The 23,577-nt window shown below is 37.6% G+C and overlaps 2 protein-coding genes across 4 annotated transcripts; one reads left to right on the forward strand and one right to left on the reverse strand.

Annotated features, from left to right (window-relative positions):
- Positions 1-1,436: 1,436 nt before the first annotated feature.
- On the reverse strand, positions 1,437-3,066 carry LOC309494664 (uncharacterized protein; the record flags this gene model as incomplete). Its single annotated transcript, XM_082164078.1, has 3 exons — positions 2,877-3,066; positions 2,723-2,790; positions 1,437-1,813 (listed from the first exon to the last, which is right to left on the reverse strand). The coding sequence occupies exons 1-3, from the start codon at positions 2,888-2,890 to the stop codon at positions 1,437-1,439; spliced, it is 459 nt and encodes a 152-aa protein (XP_082020204.1). The 5' UTR covers positions 2,891-3,066.
- Positions 3,067-6,518: 3,452 nt separating this feature from the next.
- On the forward strand, positions 6,519-18,449 carry gtf3c3 (general transcription factor IIIC, polypeptide 3). Of its 3 annotated transcripts, none has more exons than XM_082163475.1 (18): positions 6,519-6,698; positions 6,870-7,002; positions 7,925-8,199; positions 8,302-8,425; positions 8,929-9,120; positions 9,928-10,093; positions 10,326-10,473; positions 11,172-11,304; positions 11,563-11,663; positions 12,848-13,019; positions 13,164-13,366; positions 13,439-13,540; positions 14,719-14,854; positions 15,122-15,347; positions 16,178-16,368; positions 16,550-16,674; positions 17,877-18,029; positions 18,234-18,449. In XM_082163475.1, the coding sequence occupies exons 1-18, from the start codon at positions 6,612-6,614 to the stop codon at positions 18,354-18,356; spliced, it is 2,790 nt and encodes a 929-aa protein (XP_082019601.1). In that variant the 5' UTR covers positions 6,519-6,611; the 3' UTR covers positions 18,357-18,449. The 3 variants fall into 3 exon arrangements, with proteins under 3 accessions (XP_082019601.1, XP_082019602.1, XP_082019603.1); XM_082163476.1 differs by having other exon boundaries at positions 6,903-7,002; XM_082163477.1 differs by having other exon boundaries at positions 6,578-6,698; positions 6,867-7,002.
- Positions 18,450-23,577: the final 5,128 nt, after the last annotated feature.

Below are 23,577 nucleotides of genomic sequence, written 5' to 3' on the forward strand. Positions count from 1 at the left end.
CACGATTAAACCACAGTCTGGAAAACGCCACTATTTCAGAAAGTGTGTCATGTAAAAACATGGTGTATGCTAAATCTGTAGAAGATGTCTCCCGCAGATTTATAAGCCTGTGGATTTCCAGACCACTGAACAGAGTTTGTGGCAGTACAGTGTACCCGCTCACATCGCCATTCGCCACCCTCTCTTACAAGTGATTCGCATGTGTGAGACCCTTGTTGGGTGCATCGGGATTGAGTGTGCGGTGTGACTGGGTACCCGATCCCTCTCCTGACTGGTGAGAAGATACAAGATGATCAAAATCAGAATGTGGTTCTGGAGGACACCTCTCCTGCATGTTGGGCATTTACAAAATATTTGGTTCAGGATCCTCATCTGACATCGATCTCATAATGTTTATTAATTCTAGCAATGTATCAGTTGTAGACTTAGACCTATTCATATCCTCTGTTGTCTGAATTAAATAGGGCAAATGTTTCTGTGTTACTGCACTGTTCAAGGGGGAGCACACTGCCATCGACATCATCGAGTTTCTTTTTAAAGGGGTGGTTGATTATGATTTCACTTTTCTAACTTTAGTGTGTAATGTTGCTGTTTGAGCATAAACAACATCTGCAAAGTTACAACGCTCAAAGTTCAAAGCAAAGGGAGATATTTGCTTTTAAAGAAAAGGACTACAACAAACGGCTGGTTGGGACTACACGACATTCCTCTCGGGTTTGTGACATCACTAACCCTAGAATTTACATAAACCCCGCCCCCGGGAACACGCAGTCCATGTTGAGAAGAGGAAAAGTTGTTGTATAAGAGTACATTTGTGAGTCAGCTCAAACTTTAGCATCCATCTTTTCACATGCAATAGAAAGTCACTCTGTGTGCATCTCACAACAGTTCATATATGAGCAATTTATAGATTTATCATGACAGAATATCCTAATTGAAGATAGTTAACTCCACATCAGCTGCATAAATTCATCAACTAACCATTCAGAGACGTCCTGTTGCATTCTACATGTTGTCACTTCTTCTTGAGTCTCTCCATCCTTATCTGAATCCGTTTAACATTAAAGGCAGAACAGTTTCTGTCATTTTAGTGTGTCTGCATGAGGTAACAGCAGCTGCTAACTCACACGAGCTCTTGAAACCCCGCCCTCTGCAGCAGCTCATTTGCATTTAAAGGGCCAGGCACAAAACGGTGCGTTTTTGCAAACCCTCAAAAAGTGACAACTTTAACTTGCTATATAAAAATATCTGTGGGGTATTTTGCGCTAAAACTTCACACACACACTCTGGGGACATCATAGATATATTTTACATCTTGTGAAAAGGGCATTATACCACCCCTTTAAGCGTGAGCACGACCTGCTTTAACAATTCCACCGTCAGGCTTTGATCTCTGGCTACTTGTTGGATAGTCCCACTATGCAACCGCTGCGCTGCTATGACTTGTTAAATCCAAATACCATGCTGTTCTTGTGCTGCCGTCGCAGAGCGTTATTCTCATAAGCATCTAAGCGTCTCTCAAAAGCATCAAGGCGTTCGTTAAAACGCACCTCGAAGGCGTTCAAAGCGGTCTTGACAGAGTCCTGTATCAGTCCGATTATGTGTTGATTGTCTATATTGGGATGTGATTCCCGTCTGTAAGCCTCCTGATTTGAAGGCAGCTCTTCAGGGTCGGATTCTACACGATCGCTGGATGGAACAGACCGCTGTGTTTCTTTAGGGACGGGTGTAAACACACAGTCATCCCACGATACTATCAGACCATCACTCCAGCTCTGAACATCATTTATATCGGGAACTGCATTGTCAACCTCTGTTAAGAAGAAGAAGGGAGAAAACAAAAAGTCAGTACAGAGAGATAAAATATAATGGGTTTTTTTTATGTTTCTTATTTCTAAAGGGGTTTGAAAAATTAAAAAAGTTACACGATTTACACTATTTAATAATATTATATTGTTATTAATAATAATATTATTATTATATTTTTAGGACTAAATAAAAATAAATAAAAATCAGGCTGGTGCTACTCGTAGTGCTTTAATGGTACAAATGTCAAACTCTATATCTGCTCTAATAGATATGAAGTTTTCATAAACAGACAACAATCAAATAAGACGATAAGACCAGACCAACAACGACTATGAAATGAATCCTGTAATACTAATGCACACCTATAGAGGGCGCCATAGGCTGAGAAAATCTTCATGTCTACACTTTTACACACCGTTCTCCATTACAGTCAGTTAAAATTATAAGTAAATGCAAACTCTTAAGTAAGAGACATGCAAGCGTATGTTTTATGTTTTTTAAACAACTTGTTGCACATGTATGTTAACAACATTTCTAAACGAACGCATTGTCACATTGTATAACGTTAGGCCTACGCATGCACGCACGCACGCACGCACGCGCACACACACACACACACACAAACTCGAAATTTCACTATTACAGCCCAATAAAACATTATCATACTCTGCTACTTTGAATTCAATCCTGCTCACAAGGTTTGATAAGCCATCTGGAAATACACAGAATAAAGTTTTTAAACTAAATTCCACGGGCTGATACTGTGCTGATCGATAGACCCCTGATTCGGATCTCCTGGTAATAAAAAACATGATTATGCATCACACACACACACACACACACACACACACACACACACACACACACACACACACACATGCAACATTCAAATATAAAACGTAATTATACTTACCACTGGCTTGATTCAGGAAATTAAGTTCCTCAACAATCTCAAAAAGACTCAAACCGGTCGCAGAGAACCTGTTTAATAACGCAATTGAACAGTGACTCTCATATAAATAAATAAAGGTTCTTAATAATAATATTAAATAATAAAACACACTTACTGACAGGCATCCATCTTCTTGTGAAGCACACTCGATAGCAAAATGTGGCGTGGAAAAATAGTAGTTTGAGAACGAGGATGATCCACAGAGACGTTGACACGAACTGCTGATGAAGTGACCTACCCCAAATTTATACAGGTACCATTGGTTGGTCAAAAGTGTTAAATATAGGCATGCCCCACAACATCATTAACACACAAACCCCAATCACCACAGATAAAGGGGCAATAAACCCCGGAAGCCTATGTCCAAACACGTTTCTTTAACATGCCCGGACATCAGCACGGGAGGACATATCACAACATGACAACACTCGCTACACTATCCTGCAGGGATGGGTTACTGACCGGGCTTATGGGGCCAGTGCCCAGGGGCCCTTGACTACCAGAAGCTCGGGGGGCCCTTGACTGGTTTAAGGCCGCGTGATCCAGTTTGGTTCAAAAAAGCAATGAAACAAATGTTTATTAATGCTGTAATGTGTCCCATACAAGGCCTCTTTAACAAGGCACTTGGACTATGAGGGCTCCTAACTTCTGTTAATGTTTGGCATATATGAATATGAAGGCCCCAAAACCTCTTATAGAACTACTGTTTAAGATTATATTGATTTGAACCACTCTTTGAACTTATTTCTTTGTGTGAAAGGTATTGGAAAAATAACTATTTATTATTACAGCATAACTGGCCATTTTTCCTAAGTTGAGGTGGGAAACTATTTTTAAACATTGCCTAATTTTGTGTTGCCTAAATTCTAAATAATCCAACAAACTGGGCCCAGAAAGAGCTATAGAGTATGTATTATTATTTCAAATTTGAAATGTAAAAAGTAAAAACTTACACCCATCACTTTTCACTCTACAGTTGTTTGAACAACTGTAAAATATGCACATTCAAATAAAACAGGCATATTAAATAGGTATATTGGAAATGACAGATTTTCTCTTTTTACTGGTCAAACCAAATTTTAGTATCAGCACTTGAAATGACCGGTCCAATCAGATTGTAATACCCATTACCACTAGACTACTAGTGATGGTCAAGACGATCCACAGGATTTTGTGAGACTATGAGGGGTGGTGGACCTCAGTTCTTCTAATCCGGGGGCAAGAAAAGTTTCTACATTTTAAAGTTAAATGCATTAATCTGAATTTGGAGAGTTCAGAAATATAAGAGCTCAAACCCATGTTCAGCAGGCAGCCTAAACGTAAATCATTAGAAAGGATTATAAAATATTAGTGGTTGTAAAAAAAAAAAAAAAAAAAACTTGCATCACAATAAGTGTATTGTGAAACATTTGGTGACTAAACAGAATTTCCTTAAGTTTAGTAACAACATGTTACAATGTTTACATCAATTAATTTTTCTATAAATATCAGCTAGCCTACTGTATAGCTAGGCCTACATGTTAATTTTTCTCAAGGAAAAATCTCTCACTAATGCTGTAAACATTCAGGGAGTTGGTATTATTATTAAAGGTTAAAATTAACAAGTTTTTATAATAAAGTTATAATATTTTTTTAATGATATGAGTAAAAATATAATATGTAATGCAGTGCGTATATTTAGCAAAAATACCCATCTAGTTAATTTTTATCTATAGCATGCTGTGGTCATTAAATGGCTTTTCTGAGGTAAATGTTACATATCTCCAGCTGTTATTGACCTATTTCCTTGGTTGAAGCTCAGATTGAGTAATTACATGATACATGATACATTTCAGCAAGTTATAGGCTACTGTATCTTCCAACATAGTTATTTCGAGTTTATTTACCATTAACTAAAGAGCTTTAGATCAGTTCACGAGCCGCTTGAACGTAGATGCTATACAGCGATCTGTCACATCATATTAAAGAGCATTATAGTCAAGTCAAGTCAAGTCAAGTTTATTTGTATAGCGCTTTTCACAATACAGATTGCATCAAAGCAGCTTCACAGTATTAAATTAAAATAATACAACAAAGTTTGTTTCAAGAGGAATTTATTGATTGATAAAATTAAATTAAATATCCCCAAAATATCCCCAACTGAGCAAGCCAAAGGCAACAGTGGCAAGGAACCGAAAAACTCCATCAAGTGACCTAATGGTGTCCTAAAACTCCATCAGGTGACCTAATGGAGAAAAAAAAAAAACCTTGGGAGAACCCAGGCTCAGTCGGGGGCCAGTTCTCCTCTGGCATTTATGAGCTAGAGGCCGGATTGTAGTTTGAACTGTAGGATTATATGAATGCCTGGCTGAAGAGATGCGACTTTAATCTAGTTTTAAACTGGGAGAGCGAGTCTGAGCAACGAACAGTATCAGGAAGACTATTCCAGAGTTTTGGAGCCAAATGTGAAAATGCTCTCCCTCCTTTGGTGGTTCTGGATATCCTAGGTATGACCAAAAGCCTTGAATTTAGTGATCTTAAAGAGCGCGATGGATTATAGGGCGATAGAAGATCCGTTAAATAGACTGGAGCTAAGCCGTTTAGGGCTTTATAAGTCAGTAGCAATACCTTGTAATTAATACGGAGCTTTATAGGTAACCAATGCAGTGATGATAAAATCGGTGTTATATGATCATATTTTCTTGATCTCGTAAGAACTCTAGCGGCGGCATTTTGGACTAACTGTAGCTTGTTTATTGAGGATGCAGGACAACCAGCTAATAAAGCATTACAGTAATCCAGTCTCGAGGTCATGAATGCATGAACTAACTTTTCTGCATCAGAAACTGATAGCATATTACGTAGCTTAGCAATGTTTCTAAGGTGGAAAAAGGCTGTTTTTGTAACATATGAAATATGATTTTCAAAAGACAGGTTGCAATCGAGTATAACACCCAGGTCTTTTACTGTAGAGGATAAAGTAACAGGACTGATGTTAAAGTTGTATTGTGCGAGGTTTTGTGGGCGGTTTTTTGAACCGATAAGTATTACCTCTGTCTTGTCTGGATTTAATAAAAGAAAATTACGCGTCATCCAATCTTTTATATCTTTAACTCTGTCAATTTGGAAAATGTAGCGTTTTCATCCGGCCGTGATGAAATATATATTTGAGTGTCATCAGCATAACAATGGAAACTAATTCCATGTTTCCTTATAATATTTATAGTTTGAATTTCGTAATAAAATTGATATAATTTGAAAGCATGTGACTTTGTTTCATATCAAAACCTGCTCTGTTCACCAACATTATATTTATTAAAAACCGGGAAAAAAATGCAACTGAACAAATATTGTGTTCCATATTGTGGTGTTCAGCAATTTTAACATAGTAGGCCTATCGTCATCATATCAGTGTAGATGGACTAAAATAAAACCATTAATATCAAGTAGCCTAAATAAGTATTGTGATACTTGGTGCCACAGTGACACTCGTCCCAAAAAGTATTGCTATACCATAACACTCAATATGTTGTCCCACCGTGAGTTATTTTCCCCTGTTGTACCTACACAAAATTTGAGGGTTCCCCACCTGCCAAATCCCACTTTAACCACTGCGTGTATATATGTAAAACATACTGAAAAATACATTTTCCGTAATATACAGTATCATTCTTTACCAGTGTCTGGACGCTTGATGGCGATGTAGGGCTTTTGGGATAAGATCACCTGTGTTTGTGTTTCTCTAACCGTCGAAGAAGAGTTTGAGCTTTCTAATTGGCTGAAAGGCAGAAACGCAGTAACAACAGCGCTCATGCCGTGTTATGATTGTACTGTATGACATGAAGCAGTAAACTGAATTATTTTGTCTACAATGTCCGAATTGAACGAGTATTTAGAAGGAAAGATTACTTTCGAGGAGTTTGAGAGGCGGAGAGAGGAAAGAAAAGCAAAGAATAAGGTAACGTTAACTGATTTTATTCCATTAGTACATGTTCAACTTTCAGCTTCTATATAATCCGTGTCTTAATGTACAGTTTATTTATTACAGTGCATATATCCACTAAGCATTCATTTTGGATTGTGACGTGGGCATGCACCGTAGTAATGCGTCATGGTGTTGTTGAAGTAGTGTGGAGATGCAGCAGCGCATGTTGTGTTTCAGGAGCAGAATGTGTCAGATGAGGATGAAACTGCTGAACTGGAGGATTCTGCTCCATCCACTTCCAAACTCTGTGCTGGAGGAACACGGAGACGCCAAACAGGTGATATTACAGCACAGTACCAGGGTAACAGGGGAAAGGGCTACTAATAATACTGACATTTTTATGAAACCTCACCGGTTTTACCTGTCATTAATGGGCCAGTTACAACACAAACAACACAGCACCTTGTTAAGACTGTGTCCGAACTAATTACTAGCAGTTATAATTGGTTGCTTTTGTTGAAATTTTACATACAATATATATATATATATATATATATATATATATATATATATATATGAGTTCAGATGCAAAAACCTTTAAGTGCCATCTGAAATTTTCTTCTAGAATGATCATTTTTATTAAGCTTGTTTATTTTATAATTAAGTGAAATGACTGAACTTAAATATACGAACTTCATAAAATTGATCATTCTAGAAGAAATTTTCAGATGGCACTTAAAGCTTTTGCATCTGAACTCTTCATATATATATATTCCTCCACGATTATTGGTTTTTAAAGAGGATTTTCTAAGATATTTGGAAACATTGAGAGGGATGAAAAGTCCCAAAGCAAAGTATTTGTATTCTTTATTGGAGGATTTTTGGTTTTATAATATATATATATAAAAAACTACTCCCCTACTTTTCATTTTCTTTTGAAACATTTAGTTATTTATTGTTTTACCCTCTTATTGTTTAGTATCTTGTGTTGAATGTGATTTGAAAATTCAATGTAATCTCGGTTTTGCTTGTAAATCTTTCAATTATGACTGCCCTTCTGTTAATGTTTAACACGTATATGAATTAAAATAAAATAAATAGGGTAATTAATTAGTCTTACTTTTCAGATCATATCATTTTGTTTTTATATCCTTGCTCGTATAGCAAACGTATGGAGCGTTTGAATGAGGCATGTGGGGATCAATATTCAGTGTGAGAGCGTCACATCACAAGCTGTGTTTTGTGTGCTGTCTTGACAGAGACGACAGAAGAAGGAGTCAGTCCGTCTGTTCAGAGAGCCTTTGCCTCCATGATGGGAGACGAGCTAGAGGAATGTGTGGATGAGGAGGAAGAGGATGAAGATGGAAAGATGGAGTGGAGAGTTATTGGAGAAGAGGACGGCGACGATGATGAAGATGATGCTGAAGAAGAAGAAGAAGAAGATGAAGAGGACAACGACGGCAATGAAGTCACACCCGGAGATGTGTTCGCCTTAGAAATGGAGCTGAACCGTGAGAATAAGAAAATGATGAAGGTCAGTAGATCGTCCTGCTAGGTCAACATTAGACATCACTGTTATTGATCATGATACATTTTCAGTTTATTTCTAAGCACACTGGTCTCGTTGTTTGTTTAGGAGAGACGTCCCCGCAGTAAGTTACCACGGGCTCTCAGGGGACTCATGGGAGAGGCCAACATCCGCTACGCTAGAGGAGACAAGGAGGATGCCATCCTGATGTGTATGGAGATCATTCGCCAAGGTGGGTTTTTGTCGTTGGTTAATTGCGGTGTGAAATGGCTTGGTGTATTGGTGCCACAAACAGAGCCACGGTGTTTAAAAGTCCTACGAAACGGAAGTTGCGATAGTTTTTTATTCCCTGTGTGACGTATATCAGAGTGAAACGGCTTCTCGAACAAGGAAAAAATGGAGGGCGGGGCTTGATTTTGTCCATGGGGAATTGATTGGATGATTGTGGTTTGCTATTGGTCGATCTCATGTGAGTGACAGGTTGTCCCGCCCTCACGCCAGTAAACGCATAATCAGAGAAGAGAAGAGATGTCACTGCAATAGGGAGAGGAAGTTGTTTTGGTTTAAGATTACGAGGGCATATGAAAAATAATGACCTGCACGCATTTACAATAAACACTGCAATATATACCATAGAAAATAAGAACGGTAAATTTTGATTTAATGGCGACTTTAATTGTAGTCGTGCCTGCTTATTAATCCGAGAATAAACCTCGTCTCTTCCACCTCTCTCAGCTCCTGTGGCATACGAGCCGTTCTCCACGCTGGCTATGATCTACGAGGATCAGGGGGACATGGAGAAAGCGCTTCAGTTCGGACTGATCGCTGCTCACCTGAACCCCAGTGACTGTGAAGAGTGGGTCAAGCTGGCGGACATGTCCCTGGAGCAGGACAACATCAAACAAGCCATCATCTGCTACACTAAAGGTCTGTACACACACAGTACATACACTAGCATTCAAAAATGTGGGATCGGTAAGCTTTTTAAATGTTTCTTATGCTCACCAAGGCTGCATTTATTTGAGCAAAAACATTAATAATGTGGAATATTATTAAATTATAACTAAAATTAATTTAATAATTTGAATCTGTTTAAAATGTTATTTATTCCTGTGATTTATTCATCATTACTCCAGTCTTTAGTGTCACATGATCCTTCAGAAATCATTCTAAAATTCTGATTTACTAGTAATATCAGTGTTGAAAACAGTTATGCTGCTTAATATTTTTATGGAAACCATGATGCGATTTTTTCAGGATTCTTTTATGAATAGAAAGTGTAGAATTTGAGATGTTTTGTACCATTATAAATGTCTTTACTGTCACTTTTGATCAATTCAGTGTATCCTTGCTGAATAAGAGTTAAATCTTAACTCTAATAATCTTACTGACCCCAAACATTGAAACAACTTTTAAACTAATATATACTGTATATATATAGTATTTTATTCATATTCCTCAATTTATTGATTAATTAATTTTTGCATATAATTTTAAATATATAGATTTATTTGTTCAAATAAAGTTCTTGTTGTAAATCTGTCTCTCTTGACTCTTAGAGATTAAAAAAATATTTGGTTTGGATTTTAAGACAAAAAGTGAGAGGAAGTGTGTCGCTTCCAATCCGCATTATCACTGAACTGTCAGTTACTGTACCTTACTATAAATCAGCAGATGTTTGTTTACTAAGATGCCTTTGTGAAATGTGTCTAAAGCATGCTGTTGTGTTCCCAGCTATTAAATACGACCCCAGTAATGTTCAGTACCTGTGGGAGCGCTCCAGTCTGTATGAGCAGGTCGGGGAGCACAAGCAAGCCATGGACGGGTATCGCCGAATCCTCAGCCTGCTGCCGCCATCCGATGGAGAACAGTTCATGCAGCTCTCACGAGACATGGCAAAGTACGGTGGCCACTTATATTCTGAATCTTATGTTGACCAAGGGTTTTTTGCATCATACCCTTAATATATAAACACTACTACTGCTTCTGCACCATGACTTCACATATGTAAGAGGACTCTTATGATTAGATTTTATTATTTAAATCGGGAGTTTGAGTGCATGGTTGTGTCATCAATGCCATGACTATTTCTGAATTCCACACATTTTGAACTGTGCATGTATTTATTTCAGGAGTTACTATGAGAGCAGTGAGTTGCCTTCTGCTATAGGGGTCATGGAGGAAGCTCTGGACAGACATCCTGAACTAGTCTCACATGAGTGTGTCAACATGGCTTCTGAACTCTTCATAGCCAACCATCAACATGACAAAGCTCTAGAGGTGAGACCAGATGAAGACTAGCAGGATGATCAGTGGCCAATCACAAAATACATAGAGCAGAACAGGGTACCAGTTGGCTGATATAACAGCGTTATATAGAAAAGTCATGCACACACACACTTACCGGCCACTTTGGACCCTTTTTAACTTCAGAACTGCCTTAATTCTTAGTGGCGTAGATTCAACAAGGTGCTGGAAACATTCCTCAGAGTTTTTACTCCATATTGTCATGATGGCATCACACAGTTGCTGCAGATTTATCAGCTGCACATCCATGATGTGAATCTCCCATTCCACCACATCCCAAAAGTGCTCTATTGAATTGAGATCTGGTGACTGTGGAGGCCATTTGAGTTCATGTTCAAGAAACCAGTTTGAGATTATTTGAGTGTTGTGACATGGCGTGTTATCCTGCTGGAAGTCATCAGAAGATGAGAACATGGGATGGACATGGTCAGCAGCAATACTCAGGCCGGCTGTGGCGTCTATACGATGCTCAATCGGTACTAAGGGGTCCAAAGTGTGCCAAGAAAAATCCCCCACACCATTACAACACCAGCAGCCTGAACCACTGATACAAGACATGATGGATCCACGCTTTAGTGTTGTTTACGTAATAGATTAAGAGTTTTTTTGTGACTCCCCTTTCCTCTATTGTATTAATGTTAATGTAAATGCTAAAATGTATGTGTCTGCAGGCACTGGTGAAGTTTTGTGGCATCGTTCTGAAAAGACAAGAGAAGGAGGAAACGGAGACGGAGACTGGTGACCAGACGCCTGCACAAGATACAGAAGGAGAAGAGAAGAAAGAAATCCCAGAAGAGGAAAAAGGTGAGACAAAAGAGATGATTGTTCTGTCATAATGTGTATTGCTGTACCACAGAGGTGTCTAAATATATAGTAGTAATAATAATAAAAATGTTTCCTGCAATTAAATGTATTGAAAGGCATCTTTTCATGGTGTACTGTATATATTCTGTGCTGCCTTTGCAGTGTAGAGTTTAGTTTGATAGGACTTGGCTGATGATAATATTGTTAATCAGAGAAAAGCATTATGAACATGTCGCTAACATGTTTTTAAATGCATAGGGAAAATCTTAGAGGTGGTGATTCCCGATGACGTTCCCGTCGACATCAGAGTGAAGATGATGGTGTGTCTCATCCACCAGCAAGTCTTCAAACCTCTGGATGTAAGTAGATTCCTACACATACACAAGCTCTCATTTGTATCACTGTAGCTGTATTACAGAAACTTCCTATCTTAAAGGGGTGGTTCGGAGTAATTTCAACCTAACGGTTGTACAGTATTTTCAACAGTAACAAGAGCAAAATCAGGGAATGTATGATAGAAACAAATTCAAAATCCTATCCTATTTGTTTAGTAACCATGGTAGCTTCACTTAGGATCTTTTTCAAGTCTTAAGTCAAGAATTAAAGGGATGGTTCGGAGTAAATTCAACCTAGGGTCCTTTGCACCATGACCTCGAGCCAAACACCCCCGTAGAAGCCTTTTTTCCCTTGGTTGAACATTATTAAAGTTAGAGCTTATTTAGAGATATCAGCTGAATGGTTTAGTGCAGGCGCTAATGGATCCAAATTTGTATCTCATAAATGATTCCACTAATAATGCCCAGAATGGTACCAAACTTCTACAGTAGTACAAATAGGTTCTGTACTCATAAAATGAGGCATTGGAAAGTTTGTAAGTACATCAGGAGTTTATTTAAATACACTTGCCATGCTACCGCTAACCCGGATGTCGATGTCACTTCCGTGATTTGGGAAAAGTCCTGGCAGAAAGCGATGCATAAGGATGTAGTGTAACGGTGGCTTCTGGGAGGGTGTTTGGCTCGAGGTCATGGTGCAAAGGACCCTAGGTTGAATTAACCCCGAACCATCCCTTTAATTCTTGACTTAAGATTTGAGAAAGTTCCTAAGTGAAGCTACCATGGTTACTAAACAAATAGGATAGGATTCGGAATTTGTTTCTATCATACATCCCCTGATTTTGCTTTGTTACTGTTGAAAATACTGCTAATATTGTTGGTTTCTGATTATTTTCCACATATTTTAAGTCGCCTTGCATTAGAAGTGTCTGCTAAACGTTTTTGTAGTTTTTTTTAAGACATGTTTTCTCCGAGACGTTTATGAAAGTGCATTATCTGCAAAGCATTGCCTTCCACTTTAAGCATCATATTTGTGTTTAATGTGTGTTTGTTTTACATTCATAAATAAAATGGCATTTTAACATTCAAAAGGGATCATTTTAACATATTGCAAATGAGCGAACACTCTCAAGAATCTTCCAGATGAAAGCGTGCCGCTGATAGAATAAATGTGTTTGATTTTCTCGCCTGTGACCTTGTGTCTGCAGCCCATGTTGACGTCTCTGATGGAGCAGAGCCCGGAGGAGCTGGGTGATTTGTATTTGGACGTGGCGGAGGCTTTTATGGAAGAGGGCGAGTATAACTCTGCCCTGCCTCTGCTGTCCGCCCTCGTCTGCTCGGAGAGATACAACCTGGCGGTCGTTTGGCTCCGACACGCAGGTTACACACCTTTTTTTTGGCGCACTAAATTTGGAAAAGCAATGAAAAAAGTTTGCTGTTATTACAGTAAAATGTATTTTTCCGGTCAAGAACTGCCTACTTAAACAGGAAATGATCATCTGATTGTGATTTACTTGTTTGCAGAGTGTCTGAAGGCACTTGGTCATTTGGAGGTTGCGGTGAAGAGCTACAGTAAGGTTGTTGAAATGGCTCCATTGCATCTAGACGCCCGTCTGGCACTATCCACCCTCCAGCAGCAGTTGGGCCGACCCAACATGGCCCTCGAGGCCCTGGAGCCCATGTATGATGCCGAAACCCTTGCACAGGACTCTTCTGCCGCCCAGCAGGTGTGTGCATATCATAGGCCTGTGTTTAAATGTGAAGTGCTTGTGTATAATTATGTGTGTGATGTTTTTCAGGAGCTGAAGCTGCTGTTGCATCGCTCGACTCTCCTGCACGCTCAAGGACGCACTGATGATTACATAGATACTGTATTGACCATGCTGTCCATGCTACTCAAGGTCAGATTCTGTGCTCAGTGTGTGATGGTGATATGAAGACAGCTGTGTGGACAGTATGATACAGTATATTGATAGATGTACTCAAAATAGATGTCACTAAGGGCTCACTTTTTTGAAAAGTCTCTTATGCCCATCAAGGCTGCATTTATGATCCGTAAAAACAGTAATATTGTGAAATATGATGATAATTCTAAATAAGTGTTTTCTATTTGAATAGATCCTGTGATGCAAAGCTGAATTTTCAGCATCATTACTCACAAGATCCGTCAGAAATCATTCTAATATGCAGATTTTTCTATTAAATTCTTTAATAAATAGAACATTTAAAAGAACAGCATTTATTTGACATAAAAATCTTCTGTAACATTATACGTGTCTTTACTGTCACTTTTGACCAATTTAATGCATCCTCGCTGAATAAAAGTATACATTTTTGAACAGTAGTGTATTTTACATAGTATTTACTGCACCATACTCGCTGTATCTGATTAATCCACACCTTTATCAGTCTATTTGTAGCCACCATGCTCTAGATACATTGTCTATTTATCTATATTATCTGATTAATCAGACTATTTTTCATTAATTAGCATACATCAAATTGAATTGAGGAATTCATTGGCTATAAACCTATATTGCCAGATTCAGTTTTATATAGGCAGATTAATCTGTGGCCACCATGCTTTCTCATAAACAACTGACTGTTGAAACAGTGTAATTTTAGTATTGATTGTTATAACATTGATATGCTATTATAGTTTTTGTTAATGTTTTGAATTAGATTTTATTTTTATATTTCTGTTTTATATTAGTAATTTTATTGTGTTTTTATCATTTTATTACTTTTTCCTTTTATAATGTCTAAATAGTTTTTTTTTGTGGTTATTTTAGTACTTCAACTAAAACAACGAAAATGAGAAATGTTGCCTTAGCAACTAGCTGAAATAAAATAAGTTTTATTTTATTTTATTTCAAGTTTGAAAATGCTTATTTTATTTAGTTCTGGTAAAAAGTTTATTATTTTACATGTGTTGAATCAGCCTATATCAGTCTATAGTCGATTACCCATCTAATGTGACCATATCAGTCAACCACTAGTAGTTCATTCCTACTCTCTGATTACCAGGTTTATGAGACTTGATATTTTACACATTGTTGTGCTTTCTTGTTTTGTGAAGGTGGCGATGGTGAGGGCTCAGGTGTGTGTTGTCTCTGATACGTCCTCCGGTGTCAAACATCTGAAGCTTTTAAAAGTGTCACGCAACAAACTGATGGAGATTGATGACCAAGAGGCAGCTTATCTGGATGTGACGGGTAAAGCACATCACATGGAACCACATTAACACTTATTCATTGTGCCATTAAACTGCTGTCCTAGGACTTTAAGATCACACGATGAATTGCATGATCAATAATATTTGCATACTACAACCCAGCAGCAGTCGATTGAAACTAAACCAGCTCCAAGCCTTTGTAAACTTGCATCGAAATGTAATGACTGGCTCCTCCTCTGAAACATCTAACCTCTTCATTTGACCTTTTCCAAGTCTTCTTAGGTTTAACAGTGTGTTTCTCTCTAAGGTAAGACAAGCGTCCTCTCTCGAGACGACTGGTGGAAGCTGTTACTGCGCTGCTTGGCTGTGCTGTGTGAGTTGAAGCGCTTTACCGAGGCCGAGTTATTAGTCGACTCCACTTTAGAGTACTACTCCTTCTACGACGACCGCGTCAAGCGCAAAGAGCTTGAATACCTCGGCCTGTCCGCCGCCTTCCTCGACCACAACTTCCGCAAGGCTTATGACTATATAAGGTCAGTCAGTTGGATACTAAGTCTGTCTACATGAACATCCTAAATTAAATTCTAGACGTTTCTAGAAATCTACACGTTTCTCTCCTTTTTTGTTTGTTTATGCGGTATTTTGGCTAATTTGATTTATTGTTATACCATGTTTAAAACACAGAATCACAATTTTTCCACCAATTTTCACTTGTTTTGGTGGGAAATGCAGTTTTCTGTGATTTTTAACATGTTATTATTTATTCTGTGTTTATAAAAACTGATTAAATTGATAAATATCTTACACATTTAATCAGTTTTTGTTTGTTAATGCAGTATTTTGGCTAATTAGAGTTTTTAAAATACATGCTTAAAACACAGAATGCTGCATTATCCACCAAAATGTTATTCTTTTGGTAGTAAATATGGGATTCTGTGTTTTATACATGATATTCTCTGTTTTTAAAAACTGATATATATCAGTTATATATCTTGAGTTTTTCTTATTATTGATTTTATATTTAATCATCTGTTAAAGACTCAGAATACAGAATTTCATGTTTTAAAACACAGATTCATGCATTTTTCACATGTATAAATAAAATTTTAGTGGAAAATGTGGTATTCTGTATTTTAAACAAGATCAAAATAGCCAAAATACTGCATAAACAAACACACAAGGGGAGGAACGTGTAAAACTCAAGATAAACTTGTTCTTCTTGAGGAACAGAGGGTGGAAAATAAAATGGGTGAATGTTTTTTATTTTTATTTGATTGAGAAGTGGCTTTAGTGACCATTTGTGCTTCTTTCTCAGTAGAGAACTTGTCTTTTAAGTACTGTAAATATACCCCATCTACTGCAGGTTGATGTTAATGGACAATGTGGATCGGACTCAGCTGTGGAACGTGTTTAATCAGGTTACCCTGCACTCTCAGGATGCCAGACATCATCGTTTCTGTCTGCGTCTCATGCTCAAGCACCCCGATAACCATGCGCTCTACCTTCTCAATGGACACACCTCGCTGGTTTCTGGGACTTTCAAACATGCACTCGGTATGGTTTAGACATTGAACCATTTCCTATGGCACAATTCTGGTGTTTATTGCTAGGTTCTGTTCATGAGTGGGTCACACCTAGTTGAAATGTTTATATAGATTTTATGTGCATAATTGGTGGAACCTGCACTATTAAAATTATTATGATTGTTTTATTCTACTTTCTCTTCTCTGAGTAGGTCAGTACATGCAGGCCTTCAGAAACCAGCAAGACCATCCTCTTCATAGTTTGGTTGTAGGTCTCACGTTCTTCCATATGGCCTGTCAGAGGTTCGTCATGAAAAGGCATCCTCTCGTTATACAGGTACAGCATGAGGTGTATTATTTCTAAATTAGCCACTTTTGAGTGTAAAGTTGCTGAAATTTCCCCTCTGGTCGGCTTTCTAGAACATGCTAGAAAAAAGTATGTTTTGCATTATGACAATTAAAATTCTCTATATTATAGTATTTATAAATGTTAAATGATTTAGCATACATTTTTGTATGTAATATTCATACATTTTCATTTACTGCGTAATAAAATTTTAGAAAGCATTTTATTGCAGATTTAAGTCCCAGACTTGCTGCAGTAATGAGAATTTGTGGGACAAATGTGCTTAACTGTCATGAAAATAATGACAATACCTCACAATGGTCTTAAAATTTGCTTTATTTTAGGGTGTGTTCATACTTGGCATGTTTGGTTTGATTAAAACGAACCCTGGTGGGATTGCTCTGTTAGTGCGGTTCATTTGAATAAGTGTGAACGTCTGAACCCTGGTGCGCATCAAACAAGTGGACCGAGACGCTGACAAAATGGGTCTCAGTACGCTTCCAAACGAACTCTGGTGCGGATCTAATGAAATATGAACGTAACATGGACCAAAAACAGGCCATGATGTCAGTCACAAGATGTGACCCTAAAAAGGACACAATGCTCAAGCATACCTGTTTTTTCTCGTCACAGTCGTGATGTTTCCCATCACAGTTCAGCACAGGCATCAGAACCATATCTCCTCGCTGCAGATCTTTCTTTGTGTGTGTGACGGAGGGATTCCTGACTCTGTTTTGACTCCTTTACACATTTGATAAGCTCTTCACGAGTTCTCAGCTGGTCAAAATACCATCATATGTAGCTTCGCACATACAATGAGTGCATTTAGCCCAGAACACAGCATTGTTTCGAAATATACATTAATACAGTATACGTAATAAAAAAAGTTGTGAACCTATCCCCATGCCTTTAGATTCGGTATCTTTAGGTTCGGTGTTAAAATGCCAATGTGAACGCTAAGCGTTTTTTGCATTTTTTGGACCAAATGAACAAGTGTGAACTTAGTTATGCAAAAGTTAGTATATTTTTGTTTTTCCTTTGCATTTAGAGTATTTTCAATTTAAGAATAGTAGTAATAGTAAATTAAAAAGCTGCAGTAGTCATTTTAAAACCATAGATGTCATTCAGACGTCCCTATTCTGATGAATTTGTGTGATATCTGCATAGATAACCCTATTTTGGTTGTTCCTCAGGGTTTCTCATTCCTGTGGCGCTATGTGGACCTCAGAGGTCATTGTCAAGAGTCTTTGTATAATCTTGGCCGGGCTTTACACCAGCTCGGACTCAGTCATTTAGCCATTCACTACTACGAGAAAGCCCTCAGCCTCCCCCCACTCAAACTGGAGGTAAGACGCTTTCAGTTTAATATCTGTGTGATCCACTATACATACATGCATAAATCATCACAGAAATCTCCCAGATTCTCAAAACATTGTAAACAAGACACACATTCAAAGGCTCTATGCTGTAAATATTTATATTTATCTGTGCATTAATAGGCTGTTTAAAATGCTTTGTGAAATGCAAATGATTTCTCTTGTCATTTCAAGGGGATTGATGATGATCAAGTGGATTTGAGAAGAGAGATTGCCTACAACTTATCTCTAATTTACCAGTCCAGTGGTAATAAGGAGATGGCCCGACATGTCATCTATACTTACTGTATTGTCTGACTCAGTGAGCCTTTTACAGTTGCTTCCTAAAATGTGTAAAATATACTATATTTTTTACTATATTTTCTTTTCAATAAACTAATTTATAATATTCATGCAGTGTTTGATTTTGAGTTGTGTGTTTGTGTAGAATAAAAAATCTCTCTCTCTATATATATGTATATGTAAATTACAATACAATTATCAGCTTAGTCAAATATTTATGGAGCCCCAAAGCCTATTTGCAGTTCATTAAGTTGTCTTATATTTAGCAGAATTTTATAGCCAAAGTCTGAGCATTTACATGCATTTTGGTAGCAGGTATACAAAGGTAAGCATTATATAGAAATCTCTAATATGTTATATTCTTCTACACACTTTTCTAAAGTTAATTCAGCTCCAAGCAGTCTCTCCGTTCACACTTTGTTTTATAAGTAATGCAACTTAAGTGTGCTAACATTTTTGTACTGGTAGTTATTTTATTACAGTGCTTGCAAAGTGCAAACTTGCAAATTAAAGTACTTTCCCTTCCTTCGGGGAATGCAACTCAAGATTATTATTATTATTATTATTATTATTATAAGTTGCCACCACAGATAGTAGTTGCCACCAGTAGAAATCCCCCTTCACCCCATTTGTGCGAAAAATGAATTTCAGTTCACCTTATTGAATCAGTTCGTTTGGGTGTTTCTTTCCCATGGATTTTGTCCAAGCAAACTATTCAATTATAACTATTAACTATTCAAACTATTCAGCCGTCACTCAAAAGTTTCTCAACAATATGTTTGCTCAAGTGTTCATACCGGACGGGTTCAGACGAGTCTTTGGCCGTTATGAAACATTTCGACTGACAGAGTTTCTTAAAGGGATAGTTTACCCAAACATGAACATTTCTGTCATACTCATGTCGTTCCAGACCTGTAAGACTTTTGTTCATCTTTGGAACACAAATGAAGATATTTTTTTATGAAATCTGAGATCTTTCTGTCCCTCCATAGACACTTTGACGCTTCAAAAAGTTCATAAAGAGATCGTAAAACTGCTCAATGGATTAGTTTTACGATCTCTTTATGAAAGCGTCAAAGTTGCGTAGCTGCCAATGGAGGTACAGAAAGCTCTCAGATTTCATCAAAAAAAAAAAAAATCTTCATCATTTTTGTTCCGAAGATGAACAAAGTCTTACGAGTTTGGAAAGACACGAGGGTGATAATTGATGACATAATTAAAATGTGTGGGTGAACTATCCCTTTAATAAAATGCTGCATGGCTTTTTAATGTTATAATTTCTTGCTAAATAAATATATTTAGAATACTGCTGTTTAACTTATTTTAAAGATAGGCCCCTTTACTCAGGATGTGTTGCATTCTGTCTGCACAATTTTCTTTTCATGTTTTTCGGAAGCTGGCATTGCTGTTTTTAGCATGGGTGTTGCATTTTTAATTAATATCCTACATTTTTTTATGACTTTTAAGGTAACACTTTCATAGTATTCAAAAAGCGTCTAGAATCTGTTCTGTGTTGAACAGAACCTCTACATACGCCTTTCGAGCATAGACAGCTTTCGAGTCGTTTAGAACGAATCAAAGAACCGGTTCAGCAGCAGGTTGACTCGTTCGCGAATCGAACATCACAACAGTGTGAGAGTGAACGCCTACCTCTCGTGAGCTGCTGCTCAAAACAAAAGCAGACGCAAAGCCCGTGGAATTAATCCAACAACAACACTAATGCAAAGCAACATTCCTCACAACGAATCTCTCGCGCGTTCAGATGAAGCTGTACGCCCGGCCAGGCGCGTGTTTTTGTTCGGGTGCGAGTGTTTTCAGTGGGTATGAGGTGGCATAGCGCGGACACGGGGCTCTTTGTAAATGAATAAGACATGAACGCGGCTGGAACCAGACTGGCACACCGAGCGCACGGACGCAGACCGACACTGCGCAGTAAATATCAGCTGGGCTGTGTTCGGGCTGGTTCGGCTGGGCTGTGGTTCCTCTGAGACGGATGGTTTAGGCAGAAGAGGAGGAGGAGGAAGCGCGCTGGAGCCGAACGGAGGCCCTCAGCTGCGCACATCAGCTGTTCCGTGCATCCCTGTGTGCTTATTTGAGCTTTCTCAATTCATCATCACCTTTATTTGACGGTAGGTGACATGTTTACCTGCATGTGGATTTAATTTGGATTTACTGGCAACATTTTAAATTAGCTGAATTGATATTGTAGTCATTAAAATTAATTTATTGGCTGGCTGTTGATTCTTGTGGGAACTAAACAACAGGATTTGTATGTTAAAGTTTAATTTACTTAAATATTTTATACATGTACAACCTTAAAGCTTGAAAATTGCATTTCAGACAATCGGTCCCCCAGATGCCACAGGTTTCTGTTTTATATATCCTTAAAACACAAAATCCACAGAACCTGTGACATTTGAAGGCCAATTTATTTTATTCAATCCTAGTTAGGCATACATTTAAAGTTGCTCTTATTGTCTCAAAGGTAGCGTATATGTAAATCTACAAGTTCTCCTGGTGCATCAAAAAATATGCATTTGTCATAAAGACCGCCTAATGTATGCGAGTGTATGAGCTATACACGAGATGTTTTTTCATTCACATGTTAATCTATCTCTGTGTGGATTTGGATTTATTGCTGAAATATTGATTGCCAATGTGGCGTGTCCATAGTTTTAATAAAACGGTAATTAGCACTCCTTAGACTATTGATCCATATGGGGAAAAAATAAAATAAAATCATGAATATTATAAGTGAAAATATATATTGTGTTAAGTAGAAACGTTATTTTGCATTCAAATGTCAAGTGAATTACTGACTCGCCTCACGTAATCATCAGATTTATTTGACTGTATGTATGCATGTATGTATTTGATTTGGTTTTATTGCCAAAATCGATTGCCTTGTAGTGGTTAAAAACATGCAAATGTGTAACAATATTTATTGATGCAGCAATCATCTGTATTTTGTACTATAGGAGCAAATAAATGTTCTTTTTCTTAAAGGTTCTAAAACAACATTTGCTATAGGGTTCTTGAGTTGAGTCTATATGATTCTGTGGAGATGAAAACAGTTTTTGATTGTTCCTTATTCCAGATCAGGTTCCTGATTCTTTAAAGCACAAGTATGGCGTGGTTTTCTAGAGAAAATTAACATATCTTAAGATGGTTCCTCTTTGGGCTGTAAAAACGCTTTTTGGTTAATAGATCTGAATGTGAGAGATCTTGGTTTCCTATATTGATTGTTTTTGTTTTCGAATCAGATGCTTTTTTAGTTGTATTATGCGTTGAAAATGTCCCATAAAGTAATTCAGACACGCCTAGCAGAAAGTTTCCAAGACTATAGGCTATAGTTTTCCTCACAAGTAATGAGGTCATATGAAGCTTTGCTTTGAAGAGCAGCTCCAAAATCCCACTTCAGGACTATTTAGACCATCTATGTGATCTGTGGATTAAATGACACAGTTTAAAGCGGGTGGCTCAGTCATTAATGCCTCGTCTCAGACTCAATTTCAGGATGGCCTGGTTCTCGTTAAGTCTAATATTTGCCTCTCTACAAGGCTCAGTTGTTTACATATCCATGCAGATTCATTTCTGAGAGCCGCCCAAGTTTTGGGTGCTTTGCATTCAATTCCCTAGTGCTCTTTTGGATTTATAAAATAAAATTGCTATAGACTCCTCAGATTTTCCTGTTAAATCTAACACCTAAAATGTGGAAAAGTCTGCAGATTCCGTCTGGGCCTTGCAAAGTCTGATCCAATCATCTTAATTTAAGTTTTGATTCATCTCTGTGGATAACGGATGTTATTGGACATCGGATCAGACGGTCTTGGATGAATAATAGCAGAAGCTTTAGGTGGAGACAGATCGAGTCTGACATCATTGGGCAGTAAGGGTGGAGATATATGGTTTGAGAGCTAGGGCTATAGAGATGAGCGGACAATAAAAGCTTTAAATAAGGGTCTGAAGGAATTAATTTGGCTTGTACTTTGGCATGACAAATAGTTAATTGGGTATGTTTACTTTTTAATTGCATGAGCAGTTACAATTGCGCACAATAGTAAAATTTACTTTTGGTGGTCCAGATGGTAATGATCAAATTAACTGATAATGTGTTTGTTTTTCTGGCTAGGTTGGCACGAATATGGTTATTCACATTTTGCATTGTTTATTTTGCATGCCTCCACTAAGAGATTGACATCCATTGATGAGGAATTTGTGTAAAATAATTTTAAAAGTTATGTTCAATGAAAAACTTTGGGTAAAGTAATTCACAAGCCATTTCACTTACATAATATAAGTACAAAAAAAGAATAATTATATAAAAAAAATGTCGATCTGGACTTTTTTTCTTAAAAATTTTTTTTTAAGGCATTTTTAATGAAAGATAAAAAAATTATTTGGTAAATCATGCACTGATAAAACCTTTTTAATGGCAAGGCCTTGAAGAACAGAAATAAGATTTGACTGATTGATCAAACAAGCCATATTGTGGCATGCGATGAAAGCATCGCAACTTCCCATCATTATAACTCCATCACTCTGCCTATCAGTTCTGCAGTGTTTGGCATGCCAAGTGTTTTGTCAAAGTCATGTAAGGTGACACCCACTAAGCCAGCCTGAGTTTCATTAGCATGACCTGAACTGGCCTTATTATCTTACAGAATCAGTGTGTGACATCACATCAGGTATGCTGTCACACATTTATAGTGCTGAAAAGCCGTGGACAGGGTTATTTTTGCGGCTGACCTTATTATTGCATATGCATTTGTAGGATTTTTCCCTTTCAGACGCATGTGAGGAGAGTATTTAAATGAATCATGCAAGATGATTTACTAAGGTTTACGCTCGTCAATTTACTGGGATTTGCACCATTATTTACCGCCCCCAAAAAAAGCATGTCTTAAACCAGACGCTAATTTGTGCTGCTCCTGGTAGATTGTGTTGATCATTATGGAAATGCGTCCGGATGTGTTCTTTCATTTGTGCGTCGTCAGTAGATCCTGTGCAAAACTTTCCACTCCCATCGGCACTTTTTTGGAATTGTGCTTTCACGCTAATTTTCCCTGTTTGGTAAATCTGATCCTATACCGTCCAAAAGTTTGGGTTGGTAAGATGTTTTTAATAAGAAAATGATACTTTTATTAGGCAAGGACGCTTTAAATTGATCAAAGGTGACATTAAAGACATTTATAATGTTTAAAAATGTCTATTTCATACAAATGTTGTTCTTTTA

Source organism: Leuciscus leuciscus (genome assembly GCF_965113295.1).
Source record: "Leuciscus leuciscus genome assembly, chromosome: 3".
Lineage (NCBI taxonomy): Eukaryota > Metazoa > Chordata > Actinopteri > Cypriniformes > Leuciscidae > Leuciscus > Leuciscus leuciscus.